Source organism: Lutra lutra, chromosome 10 (genome assembly GCF_902655055.1).
Source record: "Lutra lutra chromosome 10, mLutLut1.2, whole genome shotgun sequence".
Taxonomy (NCBI): Eukaryota; Metazoa; Chordata; class Mammalia; order Carnivora; family Mustelidae; genus Lutra; species Lutra lutra.
The window spans coordinates 101,332,902-101,352,489 of NC_062287.1; the positions used below are offsets into that span (position 1 = coordinate 101,332,902).

At 37.3% G+C, this 19,588-nt stretch overlaps 2 protein-coding genes across 2 annotated transcripts; both read left to right on the top strand.

Annotated features, from left to right (window-relative positions):
- The first annotated feature begins 1,011 nt into the window (after positions 1-1,011).
- LOC125080014 (putative olfactory receptor 5AK3) lies at positions 1,012-1,941 on the top strand. Its single transcript, XM_047693790.1, has one exon. The coding sequence runs from the start codon at positions 1,012-1,014 to the stop codon at positions 1,939-1,941; it is 930 nt and encodes a 309-aa protein (XP_047549746.1).
- A 6,187-nt stretch (positions 1,942-8,128) lies between these two features.
- LOC125080002 (putative olfactory receptor 5AK3) lies at positions 8,129-9,058 on the top strand. The gene has a single exon (XM_047693771.1). The coding sequence runs from the start codon at positions 8,129-8,131 to the stop codon at positions 9,056-9,058; it is 930 nt and encodes a 309-aa protein (XP_047549727.1).
- Positions 9,059-19,588: the final 10,530 nt, after the last annotated feature.

Here is a 19,588-nt window from a genome sequence, read left to right on the forward strand (position 1 = left end):
TGGAGAGTTAGCTTGAAGATTCTCTCCCTCTCCCTCTCCCCACACTCTCTCTCAAATAAATAAATCTTTTTCAAAAAATTGTTCAGCCTGATTTATAACAAAAAAAATGTTTAAAGAGTGTTTTATAACAAGGCAACACACACACACACACATCCCTAATGCCAGTAACATGAATTAAATTTATCCTTTCTAGAAAGCTTAAAAGTTTTCAGCAGAAAATAACTACTAACTATTGTTTATTCCAATCCAGCTCAGCCCCCGGAATCTCAGATTCTTGAGGGAGCTAATATTGATCCCTTAGGCCCTAGCTATAAACTCCCCAATTAGAAGAAAGCACACAGAAAGACCCTGGAGGCAATCAGCCAGCATCAGCTGCAGAAAGAGAATCTGGAGGCAACTCTGGTGTTAGTAAAACAAAGCAAATCCCATTTTTCAAAATCAGCCACATATCCCACTGACTGCTACTTGGGCATGAGTTCATCGTGGCCAGAGCAGAATTGCTAAGGATGCAGAAAGAATAAGATGAGAATACAGAAATAAATTAGAGCAAAATCATACAGAAATGTATGGGTAACTCAAGATTTTCATAGATAATAATTCGTATTTATGTAAATTGGGATTTGTGAATTAAAATGTACACAGCATAGAAGAAAGCTTAATTTTTAAAAGTATGTTTTTATATGTTCTCTAACTGATATATTTAAGAAATACATTTAAGAAAAGCTTAAATTCTTAATATAATTTAGAAGTCAGTTTGTACCCTGAGAACAAAGAAAATGATCCCTGGCAATTTCCCCAAAGTATAGATCTAAATTTTCTAAGTCAGATGTCAAGGTATATGGACTTTAAATGCAGAGTCAATTATCCCATAGAAATATCCGCTGACTCCACTGTGAAACCAAATATTAAATCATTGCCAATTTCAGAATTAGTTAAAGGATCACATGGTCTTAGCTTTCTCTGCTCTTCTTTCTTAGCAACTTTTCAGCTGATATTTAATCTTTGCCAGCCATGGAACAAAACAATGGCACTGAAGTAACTGAATTCATTCTCCTGGGATTTGCTGGTCAACACAAGTCTTGGCATATCCTCTTCATTGTATTTCTAGTCATCTATCTGGCCACCCTGGTGGGGAATATGGGGATGATCCTACTCATCAAGATTGATTCTTGCCTTCACACCCCAATGTACTTCTTCCTCCAACACTTGGCATTTGTTGATCTCTGCTACACCTCCGCTATCACTCCCAAGATGCTGCAAAACTTTGTCGAAACAGAGCAATCCATCTCATTCACAGGATGTATGGTGCAATTACTAGTCTATGGTGCCTTTGCAACAATTGACTGCTACATCCTGGCCGCAATGGCAGTGGACCGCTATGTGGCCATCTGCAACCCACTCCGCTACCCGACAGTCATGTCCCAGGCAGTCTGCCTTCAACTCCTGGTTGGTTCATACTTCCTAGGCTTCCTGAATGCCTCTGTAAACACGAGTTTTACTTTCTCATTGAACTTCTGCAAATCCAATAAAGTTAACCACTTTTTCTGCGATGAACCCCCACTTCTTGCCCTCTCGTGCTCCAGCATTGACTTCAACATCATGCTACTAACTATCTTTGTGGGGTTTAACTTGATGTTCACTGTGCTGGTTGTCCTCTTTTCCTACATATATATCCTGGCTGCCATCCTGAAGATATCAACTGTTGCAGGGAGGAAACAATCTTTCTCCACATGTGCCTCTCACCTGACAGCTGTCACTATGTTCTATGGGACTCTCTCTTATATGTACCTGCACCATGGGACCAAAGAGTCTCAAGAGCAGGAAAAAGTGGCTTCCGTGTTTTATGGCATTATAATCCCCATGTTAAACCCCCTCATCTACAGCCTGAGAAACCAAGATGTAAAGGAGACCCTAAAAGGGATTGGAAAGAAGTCCTTCTAGTTTGAACTTTGATTTCTAACTCAACATCGTTCAACAGCAAACCAACAGTTCTCTCTTATTTCAGCAACAGATGTCACAAATGTTTGTGAGATACAAAGTCATTCCTTAGTTATATCAACAGCATCTGAAAGATATTGAAAAAACATGTGAAATTAACAACAGATAAGCTTCTAATTCATGTGTTTCTTACAGAGAAAGAATCTGAAAAGAGTATCTTTGATGTTGTTTTTGTGTATTTTGAGAACCCCTCTTTTCATATACCCAACATTAAAAAGAGAAACTTTATTAAGGAGAAATGCATAATCAATATTATATAAGTGTCTGTCAATAACAGCAGAAGAAAATCACTGAGATAAAAAAAATTTTTTTTGGCTTCTCCTAAAACATGAAGAGATAGGAAGATCAATACAGTAGAGATGAAAATCCAGGAATGGGTCCAAACCCATAAGATAATTTATTATGTGATAATGGTAATATTGTAGACATCGGGCACATGGATTATGTAACAAATAGTATTGAAATAATGACTAGACTTTGGTATGGCTTAAAGCTGGAAACTTATCTACACAAAAATAAATTCTAAGTGGCTCAATGATTTAAAAGTAAAAATTAAACTTAAAGAAAACACTAACTCCCCATGTCCTCCATGCTATTTGTTATGTTCCACAAATAAGTGAAACCATATGATAATTGACTCTCTCTGCTTGACTTATTTCACTAAGCATAATCTCTTCCAGTTAGGAGAAGGGAGTTGGGGGAAATTGGAAGGGGAGGTGAACCATGAGAGACTATGGACTCTGAAAAACAATCTGAAGGGTTTGAAGAGGTGGGGGGTGGGAGGTTGGGGGAACCAGGTGGTGGGTATTAGAGAGGGCACAGATTGCATGGAGCACTGGGTGTGGTACAAAAACAATGAATACTGTTATGTTGAAAATAAATTTTAAAAATTATAAAAAAAAAACACTAAATTTTTTAAGCCTTTAAAGTGAGGAAACCCTGTATAAATACAAAACAAAACACACAGTAAATTTTCTGCATTAAAAAATCAAAGTTTTCTGCACAGCAAAATGTACTGAAAAGTAATATACTTAATATTGAGAAAGAAATGTTTGTAGGTGTTGTAGAGAATGGTATTTGACTCAAAATAGCAATATAAGGGGCGCCTGGGTGGCTCAGTCAATTAAGCATCTGACTTCAACTCAGGTCATGACCTCAGAGTCCTGGGATAAAGTCCCACACATCAGCAGTGAGTCTGCTTTTTCCTCTCCCTCTGCTCCTCCCCCTTCTCATTCTCTCTCTCTCTCAAATAAATAAAACCTTTTTTAAAAATAGCAATACAGGGGCACCTGGGTGGCTCAGTGGGTTAAGCCTCTGCCTTCAGCTCATGATCTCAGGGTCCTGGGATGGAGCCCTAAATCGAATCCAGCTACCTGCTCATCAGGGAGCCTGCTTCCCCCTCTCTCTTTGCCTGCTGCTCTACCTACTTGTGATCTCTCTGTCAAATAAATAAGTAAAATCTTTTTTAAAAAATAGCAATACAAAAGCAAGCAAAAAACTTTTTTTAAGAGGGCAACCTATATGAACACATCATACACAGAGAAATAAATACTAATTTTTTGTAGCAATATGGAAAGATAATCAAACTGACTTATAGGGGGGAAAAAGGCAAACAAAACATATTATATTATTTTTCATTTATCATAATGATAATGTATAATAAAAGTTTCTTAACATTGTGTTAGAGAGGATTTGAAGAAGTACTCCCTCCAGATTTGCTACAACAGATTTAAACAGATAGAGCAACCCTCCGGAGGCAGATGGGAACTATCTACCCGAACCGACCACATCATGCCCTTTGACTCCGAGATTCCTGTACTAAATACCTTCTAACCCTAAAGGTATATTCAAATTTATGCACATTAATATATTTATTATCACATTGTCTTTATTAGTAAAGATTAGAAACCATATTGTTTACCAGTGAGGGTGGGGAGGAGTCTGATATACAGATTAAGGAACGCAGCTGCTCAAAAAAATGGAATATATCCATTGAAAAGGGGGAAATTTCTCTTTCCATACAGATCACCTAGAAATATTAAGTGAAAGGCAAGCAGAAAAACCACGTGAAGAATATGCTGTCATAATTGTGGGGAAGAAAGAAAGCATATAAACATTAATGTTTACCAAATACAATGCAAGGTTTATATCTGGGGGGAAAAAAAGATGTTAACAGTATTGACCTCCAGGGAGAAAAACCGGAAGTTGGAATGGAGATATAGAGGAAGCCTGGGGTTTTTACTCTAAGCATGTGCTTTTATATTTATGATATTTTTACCATGGGGATGCTTTGTTATAGAAACCCCCAAAAATGGAAGGCAGAGAGGCTAGAGGGATGGAGGCAGGAAGGGAAGAAGCAAGAAAAGAAGGAAGGGGAGGAGGGAAGGAAGCAGAGAGGGAGGGAGGGAAGCAGGAAAAACGTAATTTGTCAGAAGCAAGACAACTCTCAAAAAAAAAAAAAAAAAAAAAAGAAGTCTCTAATGGCAGTAATGCAAAAACAAATTTGTCCCCTCTGGAGATCCAAACTTTTCTTCAGCAGAAAATAACTACTGAAAATTGTTTTTTTCCAATTGTATCTCAGCCCTAGAACCTCAGATTCCCAAGAGAGCCAGTGTCGATTCCTAGGTCCCAGCTATAAAATCCCCGACTGGAAGGAATCCCACAAAGAAAACTCAGTGCAAAATCAATTTGCACAAGTTGCAGAATACAGAAAAGAATCTGGAGACAACTCCAGTGTAAGTAAAGTAATTCTCGATTTTCAGCATAAGCTCTTTCTCATCACAGCATATGCATGAAGTGGCAGAGGGAAAGGGTCAGAGCCGGAGTTCTCCCATTCCACCCCAAGACCAGGAGGAATCATCTCATCACTGGTGAGGTCATGGAAATGGAATGAGGAAGCTGAGTGTTGCCTGGGAAAAGACATGAATGAACAAATAGTTGAATGAATCAATTGATAGATCAGTTGATCAATATTGTATGTCTTTAATGTATTCTTTGTATATTTTACTATGGCCGTTTGATGAACACTCCATTCGATGCATGGCCCTTTGCTGGGAAGATTACATAGATTTGCTTACTTGATCCTCACAGAACTGCAAAGCAGACTTTATTTTTTTCTCTTAGTTTTCCTTTTTGTAATTTTTATTTTTAAGTCATTAGCATTCACAGGAAGACAGTTCAAAGAGGTACAAAGATAGTACACAAAGGTACCATGTATCCTTTACCCATGTTCCTCCTGTGGTTACATCTTACATAATTATACTACAATATCAAACCAGATGTGTGTGACAATGTGTGTCTGCAGCTCTGTGTCGTTTTATCCCACGTACAGATTTGTGCAACCATCACCACAATCAAGATGCAGACCTATGCTACCACAAATGTCTGATTCCATATAAACCTCCCTCCTTCAACCCCTTACAGCCACACCCCTCTTCCCCCACCTGACCCCTGGCAATCACTAGTCTGTTCTCTATCTCCATAATGTTGTCATTTAAAAAACAGTAGGTAAAAGGAAAGCTGCACTATGTGACCTTTTGAGTTGGTTCTATTCACTCAGCATAATGCCTTTGCGATCCATCCAAACTGTTGTGAGTATCAGTAATTTGTTCCTCATTATTGCTGAGTAATATCCCACAGTATAGATGTATCACTGTTTCTTTAACCAGTCACCTGTTGGAGGACATTTTGGTTATTTACACTTTTCAACTCTTATAAATGAAGCTGTTATCAAAAATTATGTACAGGCTTTTACGTGGGTGAAAACTGTGGGCAAACATAATTGCCCAAGAGTGTAAGTACAGGGTAAGTACTGGGTGGTATGCCAAGTGTGTGTTTAGTTCTTCAAGAAACAGCCAAACAATTTCCAGACTGTACTCCTTTACACTCCCCTGAGCAGTGCAGGAGAAATCCAGCCACTCTGCATGCTCCCCAGTATTTGGTATTGTCACTGGTTTTAATTTCAGCCATTCTAATGGGCATGCAGTGATAACCTTCTTGTGTTCTTACTTTGTGTGTACCTAATGCCCAATGATGTAGGACATCTTGTCAGATGCTTATTCGCCATCTATGTGATTCACCATCTAGGTCCTCCTTGATGAATTGTTTGTTCATATCTTTTACCCATTTCCTAATTTCTTGATAGTTTTCTTCAATACTGAGGTCACAAGTGTATACTCTTAGTTATATAAAGGACGCTAGTCCTTTGTCAGATACATTTTATCATTTGAGTTAAATGTGGAAACCTTCTTTCCCTTTGCCTTCTTTTGCTCTCCCCTTTTATAATATATTCGCCTAACATATTTCCTCCACTCATTGAGAACTGTATTAGACAGGGTCAAAATTTTTGCTTCAACTGTCGAACATAACTCAGAAAGCTGAAGAGAAGGCAAATCTCCTGTGCTTATTCATGTTTGCTCTTCCCATGCTGTCCCTCTTTTCCCAATGTTCTAAGATGCCTTCTTTTAAAATCAACTAAAAGAAAGAGTTTGGCAGAGTGCATAGAAAAACATTCTGCAATTATGCAAGAAACTCACTTCAAGTGTATGATATTTCTAGGTTTAAAGTAAGAGGAGGATAAAGATACACCAGGCAAACACTAATCAAGAGAAGAACAGAGTAGCTATATGAATATCAGAAGGAATAGATTTCACCAGCAGGGGAAAAAAATACCTACCAGGCCCAGAGAGGGACACTGTCTAATGATAAAAGGATTAAACTTCTAAGAAGAAATAGTAATCCTAAATGCACAGGCATCAGGCAATGATTTGTGAGCATCTACACTGTGCCTTGCTTAGAGTAGACACACACTAACTACTTTTATATAAATAAACCAAAGAAGGCATGAGTGTTTAACTTCTTTTTAATCTTTGCTCTGTGTTTTAGGATTTTTTTTTAAGATTTTATTTATTTAGAGAGAGAGAGAGCATGAGTAGGGGGAGTGGGCAGAGGAAGAAGAGAGAATCCCAAGCAGTCTCCACACCTAGTATGACCCCTATGTGGGGCTCGATCTCATGACCATGAGATCATGACCTCAGCCAAAACCAAGAGTCAAACGCTGCTTCGTTTTCTGTTCATAGAGTTAACCTGTCATGATTCCTTGAATCAGAGGCAATTAAAAAAAAATGAATATACCTTCTTAAAAGAAAACAAAATACTGTGCATTAATTGTGAAAAAAATCTTTCTGTAACTTTAGCTGTTTTCCTACATTTCACAAATCTTTTTATTCATTCCCTCTTTCATTAATTAATTTATTCATGTATTCATTTAACTACTGTTTTCAGAGGCAGGCACGTGCCCCAGCTGCTGTTTTCATGGAACCTACAATCCATGAGAAAAGTAGAAATTAAACAAAGATGTATAAATAATCTTACAAATAATTATCAGTGTTAAACTGATATAAGACAAAAGGACCAAGCTTTTGGTTTGGCACATATAGCTCATTTGAGCGGTCCAAACAATACCTGAAGAAGGGTTAGTCAAACTGAGGCCAGAATAAAGAGTAAGAGTTAGCAATGGAAGTGCTTCTAGGGATGAAAAATGGACCAGAGAGTACTTAAATCACAGAGAGGAAAGTGCTGCAAAGACCAGAAGTGGAGTACAGCAAAGAACATGAGGAGTCCACGATGGCTGCAACATTGTTAGCAAGGAAAGAAAAGACATAGATGAGGATAGGAAGTAAAGTGGGAGCAAGATCATGTGGAATTCTATGAATGAGTCAAGATTTTCAGATAAAGTAATGTGTATTTAGATGTATTGTGGTATTTTAATAAAAAATATATGGTGCATAAAGTAAACATAAATAAAAATATTTTGTATGTTCCTTGATTGATAGATTTTTAAAATGCCAATCAGTTTGCACACTGAGAACATAGCTCCTGGTCCAAGGTGATTTCCCCAAACTGTAGATGAAGTTCTTTAAGTTGCATTGGCAAGGCTCCGCCACCTGCGTGTTACCCTTTAAAATCCAAGTCCATTAGGTCACAGAAAATATCCTCTGACTCCACTGTGAAACCAAATATTACATCATTATATCATTGCCAATTCCAAAATTAAAGGATCGCATGGTCTTAGCTTTCTCTGCTCTTCTTTCCTGACAGCTTTTCAGCTGATACTTAATCTTTGCCAGCCATGGAACAAAACAATGGCACTGAAGTAACTGAATTCATTCTCCTGGGATTTGCTGGTCAACACAAGTCTTGGCATATCCTCTTCATTGTATTTCTAGTCATCTATCTGGCCACGCTGGTGGGGAATATGGGGATGATCCTACTCATCAAGATTGATTCTTGCCTTCACACCCCAATGTACTTCTTCCTCCAACACTTGGCATTTGTTGATCTCTGCTACACCTCCGCTATCACTCCCAAGATGCTGCAAAACTTTGTCAAAACAGAGCAATCCATCTCATTCACAGGATGTATGGTGCAATTACTAGTCTATGGTGCCTTTGCAACAATTGACTGCTACATCCTGGCCGCAATGGCAGTGGACCGCTATGTGGCCATCTGCAACCCACTCCGCTACCCGACAGTCATGTCCCAGGCAGTCTGCCTTCAACTCCTGGTTGGTTCATACTTCCTAGGCTTCCTGAATGCCTCTGTAAACACGAGTTTTACTTTCTCATTGAACTTCTGCAAATCCAATAAAGTTAACCACTTTTTCTGCGATGAACCCCCACTTCTTGCCCTCTCGTGCTCCAGCATTGACTTCAACATCATGCTACTAACTATCTTTGTGGGGTTTAACTTGATGTTCACTGTGCTGGTTGTCCTCTTTTCCTACATATATATCCTGGCTGCCATCCTGAAGATATCAACTGTTGCAGGGAGGAAAAAAGCCTTCTCCACATGTGCCTCCCACCTGACAGCTGTCATCATCTTCTATGGGACTCTCTCTTATATGTACCTGCACCATGGCACCAAGGAGTCTCAAGAGCAAGAAAAAATGGCTTCTGTGTTTTATGGAATTGTTATCCCTATGTTAAATCCCCTCATCTACAGCCTGAGAAACCAAGATGTAAAGGAAGCTCTAAAAGGGATTAGAAAGAAGTGTTTCTAGTTTGATCATCAATTTCTAATTCTCTTATAAACCAGGCTAACAGTGCCAATTTTTAAGAAATCAATGCCAAAGAGATGAACAATCTAGGAAAAGTTGCTCAGTGTTTCTAATACTGAGCTGTAAATTAAAGTAACAATGAGATAAACAGTCTCTACTAATGTAACTGGCAAAAACTGAAAAAGAATGATAACACCTATTAATTTTTGTGATGTAAGGAAAGTTATGCTGTCACCTACTGTTAATCAGAAATTGAAGTGTTACTTCACCCTAGAAGGAATCTAGCAATAAATTTTTAAAACAAAGAAAAACTCTCCAATTCAAAAATTCAGACTTGCAAATTGATCTATGGCTATAAAGATATTTATTGAAGTGTTGTTGGGAATACAAGAGCAAGAAAGTGAGTATTCCTCAATAGGGAAATAAATATGTATTGTTGAAATTCCAACTGTTTGCATAACAAATTTCTACAAATTTAAGGACTTAAAAACATGATTATTATATTATAGTTTTATGAGTCAAAAATGTAGACACTGCTTAAATGCACCCTCTGAGATGCTACAATCAAGGTGTCAGTCAGGACCAGGAACTCATCTGGAGGCTCAAGTGGGGATGGATCTTCTTCCAAGCTCCTTCATATTATTGGCACAATTTATCTCCTTGCAGTTGTAAGACAATTTTTGCCTTCCTGTCGGCCATCAGCCAGAGGTTGCTCCCAGCTCTTAGAGTCTATCCATTGTTCTTTTCCATATGGCCCTCTCCGTAACTGCTCTCATAACATGGCAGCTTATTTCTTCAAAGCCAGTAAGTCATTTACAGTTAATCAGTGTAGATACCATGTAAAACAACACATCTTTGTATGCCCAAATTGTACTGCTATTTCAAGAATTGGTCTCTCCCTGAAGTTTTCCCCGCTTAGTACTTGTTTCCTCACCAACTTTTTAACCCTGAAGGTAATTCCTTCTTCCACTGAATACCCATAACACTTTATTTGTAACAATAAATATCATTTATTATTTATCACTTCCTCTCTACATCATTTACTTACCTATAAGACCCTCTGTCATTTATAAGGTAGTTGAGATACATCATCTTTCTATGAGCCTTTAACATCTGGTATAGAGACTTAGACACAGTAGGTATTCTATAAATATTGAATGAAGAAATGGTGATAAAATACAATAATAGGGACAGCTTTCTAACTGGAAGTTATGTGAGTATGTACCCTACACTAGTGGTCTTTAAATACCAGTCTGTGGACAGCAGCATTCAGGTGATCAGGAAAAGTTTTTAAAGTACAAATAATTATAGCCTGGCATTGGGGGTATTGATTCAGTAACATTAGTCAGAGCCAAATATCTGTAATTATCTATATATGCAGAGTGTTTCTTTAATTACATTGTCCACAAGAAAATAGTAATTAAGAGCACAGGATTTTGAATGGTTTAGGATGTCATTGATATCCAACCCTACCATTCACTAGAAGTGTCCATTTACAGATTAGTTGGGCTTTGAAATCTTGCTTCCCATAATAGTGCCTATCTCATGAGATTTTTTGTTTGTTTGTTTGCCTGTTTGTTAGTAATAGATAGGTAAGCTAATGAATAGAAATCATAGTACCTGGCACTAATAAACTCTCAATAAATGTGAATAGTAAATGAGTATTAACAAGGATTATTTCAACATGGGTGTAGCAGACATAAAAATGTCCTCATTACACATACATACCACACACACACACACACACACACACACACACACACACATACCACACACACATACACAGAATCAATAGAAAGTCTCCCAAGGCTTTCAACATGAAAATTTTCCCCTTTGGGAAACTCCTCTCTCCTTCAGCAGAATGCTAATGAATTGAAGGTTGTTTTCTTTGATCCTGTCTCAGCATCTAGAGTCACAGATGCTTGAGAGAACAGGTATGACCCCCATAGACCTCAGCTATAAACTCTCTCTGTGGAGAAATCACTTGGTGAAAAATTAGCCTGGACTAGTCTGAGAGAAAAAAAAATCTAAAGACAAATCCCCTGTAAATATATCAAATTGCATTTTTCCTCTTCTGATTGCATTATTTTGACAGACGGGAACCATAGTAAAATCTACAGGATTAGAGCAAACATGCCAATATAATTAACTCCAAGGTTGGGTAGAGTCATCTTATCTTCAGCAAAGTAAAAAATATAAATGGAGAGGGGTGCCTGGGTGGCTCAGTCAGTGAAGAATCTGCCTTCAGCTCATGTCATGATCCCAGAGTCCTGGGATTGAACCTCATGTCAGGCTCCCTGCTCAGTAGGAAGTCTACTTCTCCCTCCTCCTGCTCCTTATCTCTCTCTTAAATAAATAAATAAAATCTTTAAATATATATATTTTTAAAGATTTTATCATATATATATATATATATATATATATATATATATGGAGAGAAAAAATTATTGATTGTATTGAGAAGTTATAAAATGACCAGGGAGATGACAGCTGACATATTAGCCATAGTATTCCCAACTGAACTTGAACAACTTTAATAGAATATAAGCAATAATAAGACAAGGCCACTCCAAGTCTGAGAAAACACCACTCTGTGATGATGTCTGAAACCAAAAAGGAACAAGAATCCTTGACAACTAAAAAAGTAACTAAAAATTCCGCTTTCCAACTGAAATGAGCAAACCCTCCTTCCCTAAACACTTTAATTTCTCTCTTTTTAGATACAAATTGTGAAAATAGCTAATCATCAAATTCCTAGTAACACTCAAAACAGAATTTGTCTCCGCTTCCTAAATTCTTCTTAGAATCACCCAGCACAGGCCTAAATCCTACAAAAGTCCTTCTCAGTTTCCTCTTATTCCACACTCCCATCCCTCTGAAGTGTGAGGTGGTCTTCCTCACAGCAACATGTGGAAGAAGCCTGACTTTGCCTGACACGTAAGTGTCACTGGTGCTTGTTGGCTATTGCACATTGATGGTGTGAACTGTGCCACATGCATCTCTTACTTCTCTTGAATCTGGCTTTGTTCTGTTATTAATTTTCATATCTCCAAAGAAATTATGTGTCCATTTTCTTAAATATAGCTAGTTTTAAAGTTAAAAAGAGGGAGCCTCTGTTACCTTTATTTCTACTCTTCAACTTACTTAAGTTTGTCATATATTCTTCCAGATGGTGTTTTTTACATAAATGCACACACACCCAGATTTTTAATTAAAAATCACTTCACATCCTACATGTTTTTCTGCAAAATGTTTTACTCCTTAAGAGTATGTTATTAACATTTTTCCTAAGAATATGTATAGATCTATCTTATTATTTTTAGGTATTTTATGGAAGTACAAACTACAGATTAACTCTCATCTATTTTAGCATCAACCTACCTACTGCTTATATTTTGATATCAAAAGAGTACTGCATAGACTCCCCTGGGCTTAAAGTAAATTTTTTCCATCTCATTTTATAAAAGATTAAACTGAAGTTGAAGGAAGTTACAGCTGTTGCCCAAGATCACATACAATTGAATAGTAGTTTTAAGATTCAAATCTAGATCTTTCCCACTGCAAGTCTATCTATTTTTCATTGTAGGTAATATAAAATAAAACTTCAAGGTGGCTTGGACATAATATAGTTTGGGCAACTTGAAAATGCTTGCGTTATTCATCCAGTTAAAAGCACCTCCCAGAATTTCCACTTTGGCAAAGATGGAGTAAAAGGGATTGGATTTATCTTTCTACTTGAACATGAAAAAGTGGAAAAATCTATAAAATTACAGTTTTAAGACACATCCAGACAATAAGAGACCATGATTCTTGAAAGACAAGAAACAAATGAGCTCTAAAAATTTCCCCAGGTTTCTGCCTTAAGAAAGTTTCCAGACCACAGTGCAGAAAGGTTAGTGTACTTCCTAAAGGAAATGGATCTGAAAATCTGGAGAGACAAAGGTAACTGGAATTTGCAGGACAGGAGACTAAAAAAAGTTGTTGCACAGAGAGAAAACCCTAGATGTGCAGAGGGTCCCCCTCAGTTATGTAGCTGAGTACTGTCAGCACTAACACAGGAGGAAAGAATTTGAGGTTACAGAAGGAAATACTGAAAAGATTATAGATAACAGCACCTGATGTTCCCACGAGGCTGGGAATGGTGTGCTCTCACCAGCCGGACTGGAGAACTTTCAGGAGTCATGGTGCATTTGATAGATCACACAGAAAGAACTTTCTTCAGTAGTGGGAATAATTAGCCCTAAACTAAACAGTGCTCCTGTTCCAACTAACAAATCAACAAAGCAAGACTCAAAACTCGTGTACTATTTGGGGAAAAGGAGTTAATTTAGGGTGATGGGCATTAAGGAGAGCACTTTTTGTAATGAGCACTTGATGCATATGTGACAAATCATTACGTTCTACTCCTGAAACCAATACTACACTATATGTTAACTAACTTGAATTTAAATAAAAACTTGGGTGATAAAAAAAAAAAGTATCCTATTCTTTCCAAGTCAATTAACTGTGTTACAAACAAAGCTCCAGAACATTTGTAAGAATACAAAAATATCTATCACGGAACATGGTAAAATTCACAATGTCTAGCGTCCAATCAAAAATTACCCTTCATGGGGTGCCTGGGTGGCTCAGTGGGTTAAGCCACTGCCTTCGGCTCAGGTCATGATCTCAGGGTCCTGGGATCGAGCCCTGCATCGGGCTCTCTGCTCAGCAGGGAGCCTGCTTCCTCCTCTCTCTCTGCCTGCCTCTCTGCCTGCTTGTGATCTCTCTCTGTGTCAAATAAATAAATAAAATCTTAAAAAAAAATTACCATTCATGCAAAAAGCAGGAAAATATAACCATAATGAGAGAAAAATCAATGGTCAAAACTGAGCACTCCCAATGATGTTGGAATTAGCCATCAGGAACATTAAAACAATTATTGTAACCGTACTCAATATGTCCCCAAAATGTTAAGTAGGGGTTTGAAAGATCAGGTAAAGACTACAGTGTCTGATTATAAAATGGGTGGGGTTAACTAGATCAGACATTCCAAAAGACATGACTACTGATCCAGAAGATAAAGCAATAGAAAGCATCCAAATCAAAAGAAAAATGAATCAAAAGAAAAATGCACAGCACATCAGTGAGCTATGGAACAACTTCAGGAAAATTTACATCTGTGTAATCAGAGTCCCTAAAGGACAGAAAAAATATATATTTTTATATCAATAAATATAAAATATATTTTATATCAATAAAATTTTATATCAATAAAAAATTTTTGACAGATAATGCTAAGAATTTTGTAAATTTGATGAAAACCAGAAGCCCACAAATTCAAGATCCACAAAAAAAAAAAAAAAATCTCCATGCAAAAATGACACCAAGACATATCAAAATCAAATGACTCAAAACCAGGAACAAAGGGAAAATCTTAAAACCATTCAAGGAAAAAAAAGACACATTGGGAATAGCAGAACATAAGTAAGCATAAAACAGATTTCTCAGAAACAATGCAAGTTGAAAGACAGAGGAGCAATATCTTTAAGAACTGAAAGAAAAAATGCTTTTATAACAGACCAAATAATTTCATATCCACCCTTTCCTTAACAGACACACACAGTGAGTCCTTCTGATTTCGCAATGCACTCAAAAAGTACCCTTAAAATGTTAAATCACCTTTTATATAAGTTACCTTTGTATAAATATATATGTATGTATATACATATATATACTTTTATATAAGTTACTGTCATCTTTTATGTAAGTTACTGTCCAGATATCTTAATTTCAAAATTACTAAAGATAAATTAAGATGATTTACAAAGTTCTGTCATTGTTCCACCATATCTAAAGCAAGTTTAGTTATCTCTGCATACCATCTTACTCTCTCCCCTCAAGATTCAAAACTGCTTGTAGAAAGAAACCAAATATTCACTAATATTACAAACTCTCCTCAAAGAAGCACCCTGCATAAAGTTTGACCTGAAGTTGAACTGCCATTTATGTTGTTGCTAAAAGGTTATTTAGCTGTGAGTACCTATGTGTCAAGGAATTTGAGGGAATCAGAGATGTCAATAATAAAATAACTGCATTTGCTTTACTTTATATACCAAAGTCATGTTCTGACTTTATCTTAATAATAGAGAATCAGTTCTAACATCATTGATGTTAACAAAGATAAGACCTATAATGATTAACCAAATGAACATATTGTTTTCTTATCTCTGGGCAACTTCAGAAGCTTTTGCTGTAAAGCTGGTGGGCAGAGCCCGACAGGTAAGTGTTTATGAGTGTGGTCACATTCAGAAGTTTAGCAATTCCTATAACAGCAGGTGAGGATTTAAATCATCATAAAAATAATAAAGATCTCCAAAGAGCCCCAGCTTTGGACTTCACCAGTTCCTAAAAATATATATATATATATAAAATATATGTAAAAAAAAAAAATTCTACCAATGTGATTTCAACCACTTTCCTTTAGAATTTTCTCATTATTCCTTTTCACCTTTTACAGAGATCGCTTTTTTCCCTCTATGCAGACTCTTTTTTTCTTCAATAAAAATATGGACTATCTATGCCTAAAACTGTAGAAATATACAATGACCTTTTTTATCAATTCTTCTCTTTTCTAGTAAGTGACACAGGGATCAAAACAACTTTAAAACCATAATTGCGGATTTCATTCCTTCATTTCATCTATTCCCTCCTTGTTCCTAGAAAAAGTTTAAAGAATTTTATGAAAAAGAAAAAAGCATTTTATGGACTATCTAAATAGAAATTTTATAATTTTTATTCAAGAAATTTTAACCCACGATGACACAAAACCTTTTTGTCAGATGCCAATCTATAAAGGTGATTTTAATGTGAAATACCGATTTAATAAGTGAACATAATCTTCCTATTTGAGGCAAATTATTCTGCAAAACTTAATCATAAACTTCAAAAACTTCATTGGGGTAGCCTCAGTCCACACTAGCACTGTAATCCAGCAATTTTTAAAATAAAAGGTAAGATAATCATATCAAAAAATGGGCAGAAGATATGAACAGACACTTCTCCAATGAAGACATGCAAATGGCTATCAGACACATGAAAAAATGTTCATCATCACTAGCCATCAGGGAGATTCAAATTAAAACCACATTGAGATATCACCTTACACCAGTTAGAATGGCCAAAATCAGCAAGACAGGAAACAATGTGTGTTGGAGAGGATGTGGAGAAAGGGGAACCCTCTTCCACTGTTGGTGGGAATGCAAGTTGGTGCAGCCTCTTTGGAGAACAGTGTGGAGATTCCTCAAGAAATTAAAAATAGAGTTTCCCTATAACCCTGCAATTGCACTAGTGGGTATTTACCCTAAAGATACAGATGTAGTGAAAAGAAGGGCCATCTGTACCCCAATGTTTATAGCAGCAATGGCCATGGTCGCCAAACTGTGGAAAGAACCAACATGCCCTTCAACAGATGAATAGATAAGGAAGATGTGGTCCATATACACTATGGAGTATGATGCCTCCATCAGAAAGGATGAATACCCAACTTTTGTAGCAACATGGACGGGACTGGAAGAGATGATGCTGAGTGAAATAAGTCAAGCAGAGAGAGTCAATTATCATATGGTTTCACTTATTTGTGGAGCATAACAAATAACATGGAGGACATAGGGAGATGGAGAGGAGATGGGAGTTGGGAGAAATTGGAAGGGGAGGTGAACCATGAGAGACTACGGACTCTGAAAAACAATCCAAGGGTTTTGAAGGGGCGGAGGGTGGGAGGTTGGGGGAGCCAGGTGGAGGGTATTAAGGAGGGCATGTATTGCATGGAGCACTGGGTGTGGTGCAAAAACAATGAATTCTGTTATGCTGAAAAGAAATTAAAAAAAAAAAGGTAAGGAGTGTGCTTCTTTGATCCTTGTGAGTTTTCAAATTTCCTGCAGATGTGAGCACAAAGAGAAGCAGAGAATGGGTAGACAAAATGAGATCTTTGCTCTAAGAATTGTAAAGGGAAAGCTGGAGAAAATCGAACACTGGGAGTAAGTTTCTTGCAAAATCATTTTGTGGAAGAATCGAATTTTACAACAGCATCATTCTATGGACAAATGTCATGAATGATCTTTTTTTTAATATTTTATTTATTTATTTGATAGAGACTGAGTGAGTGACAGGGAGAAGGAGACTCCCCACTGAGCAGAGAGCCCAATGTGGGACTCAATCCTGGGACTCCGGGATCATGACCTGAGCCAAAGGCAGACACTTAACCGACTGAGCCATCCAGGAACCCCATGAACGTTCTTTTATGTAAGAAAGTTCATTATAATCCTGGAGAGAGAATCACAGTTATTATTAGTTCTCATTAGTATAGGCTTTCTATTTGTCCACATATTATCTCACTGATCTTTAACAAAATAATCCCCATTTTCAGATTGTGAAAATCCTATAATCCCTATTTTCACATTATGTAACTCAGATCAATTGAACAACCTTTTCAAGCCACATAACTAAATGGTGGAGCCAGGTTTTTAATTTAATTCCAGAGACTGCACTCTTGACACAAATAAATATATATATACACACACGTGTGTGTGTGTGTGTGTGTGTGTGTGTGTGTGTATCAATCACTTTGTGATTGCATCAATCACTTTGTTTGTTCTGAGCTCCCAGTGACTTCATGCTCCCATATACATACCAGCATGGCAATCACTGTCTTGATGGAGTTTAACTTGAGTATTGCATTGATTGTCATGTTTGGTCATCATATTCTCCTACACATGTATCCTGGCTGCTGTCCTGAGGATGTCTTCAGGGAGGAGAAGACTTCCCAGCTGGTAATCCCACCTAATAGCTAGCACAATGTCTATAGAACCCTCTGTTATGTGTATTTACAGCTTGATTCTAGCAAATCCTAGGAAAATATGTAAGTGACCACCGTGTTTCACAGCATTGTGATTCCCATGTTAAACCCTTCATCTACAGCCCAAGAAACAAGAAGTGATAGACGCATGATAGCAAAGAAGTGTTTATGAACTGGACTTCATTTCTTAACATTAGGCAAAAGGAAACATTCAAGTAAAAGTTTTTTACAAGAAACTATTTGCTCATGGGACGCCTGGGTGACTCAGTTGGTTAACTGTCTGATCAGGTTATGATCGCAGAGTCCTGGGATCAGGTCTGAGTAGGGCTCCTTGAGCAAGGAGACTTCTTCTCTTTGTCTGCCACTTCCTCTGCTTGTGTGCCCACTCCCTCTGACAAATAAATAAATAAAATCTTTAAAAAGAAAAAAAAAGAAGAAGGAGAATCTTTTTGCTCAAAGCAATTTCTCCAACAGTCTCAGAAACATGTTGAGATTCCTAAATCCCTAAATTACATGAAAGGTTATCAAATTTTCACAGAGATGGATTTATCTGGAGAGGCAACACAGCCCTTCTGCCTGATGAACAAGCCTCTCTTGCTAATGACTGATCTTTAGAAAAAAAATAAGAGAAATCTGCAATCAATATGCTACAGCAACATCTTTCAAAGAGTATTTGAAAACCAGCCAATGCAATATGAATCTGAGAAAAGCAATGTCAACTTCCAACTTAAGAAAAGTTAAGGGTAGAAAAGGGAAATTTTTGTGCCCTGGGAAAGCAGGCAAGACTCCCTAAAGTCATGTGAGGTAGACTGGGGTGCAAAAGAAAATATTAAGCAAACACCCATGAAGGGCGAGCAGAGCAAAATTTCCAGGGGTAGTCAACAATAGAAAACAGTCCCCAGATCCTGGAAGTATACATCTCTCATCTTATCTTGTTATCTTATGCCCACATGCCCTCTGCCAAGATCTGAAGCCATTAATGACCCCAGAGACAGAGACAGAGACAGGACACCTCCAGCTGGCCAACGGCCAGTAGCAAGCTGCCATGCCAAAGGCTTCTAACATCAGGTCTAACAGCATCCTACCCAGTCAGTGGCATGGGCTGGCAAAACAATAGAAAGCTTCTCTCACTCTAGCATCACAAAATCTGATGGCTGTGCCAATGCAGACAAGCACTATGTCAATGCAGACAAAATTTGCCCTAACCCAGTATTTCCCAAAATGGAGTCCAGAGAACTTACTCTCACAAGAAGCTCAACATGAAAAGTATTCCAAGGCCAAGTAGTAAAAATTCTAAGTTAATATCATATTTGTTTACCACTGGACTTTCCAGAAGAATAGTATGCAGAAGTGTTTGAATCTCTAAGACAGAAAGAGTATGGAGTATTTCCTAAATGTGTTGGGCCACAGGACCCTTTGTAATCTCTGGGTCATTCCGTGTATTGCCTCAATTCTAAAATGTACATTTCTTTCATGTTTTAATATTCCCAGTGTTGGGATTATCTTAATATCCACTGTACATTTGACAGGGTAATAAAATTATTATAAAATTAATGGTGACTGCCAATCTGTCTATCTCTTAAATATAATAAAGGAAATACACTTTAAAAGCTTAGAACTTATGTTCCCTGTAGAACAGTTTGAAAAATACCTGTCTTTTAAAAAGAGCTGGCTATATTGCATGGAGCACTGGGTGT

Bases quoted from the DNA above. Each gene is read 5' to 3' on its own strand.
- LOC125080014 (XM_047693790.1), top strand. From the start codon at position 1,012: ATGGAACAAAACAATGGCACTGAAGTAACTGAATTCATTCTCCTGGGA.
- LOC125080002 (XM_047693771.1), top strand. From the start codon at position 8,129: ATGGAACAAAACAATGGCACTGAAGTAACTGAATTCATTCTCCTGGGA.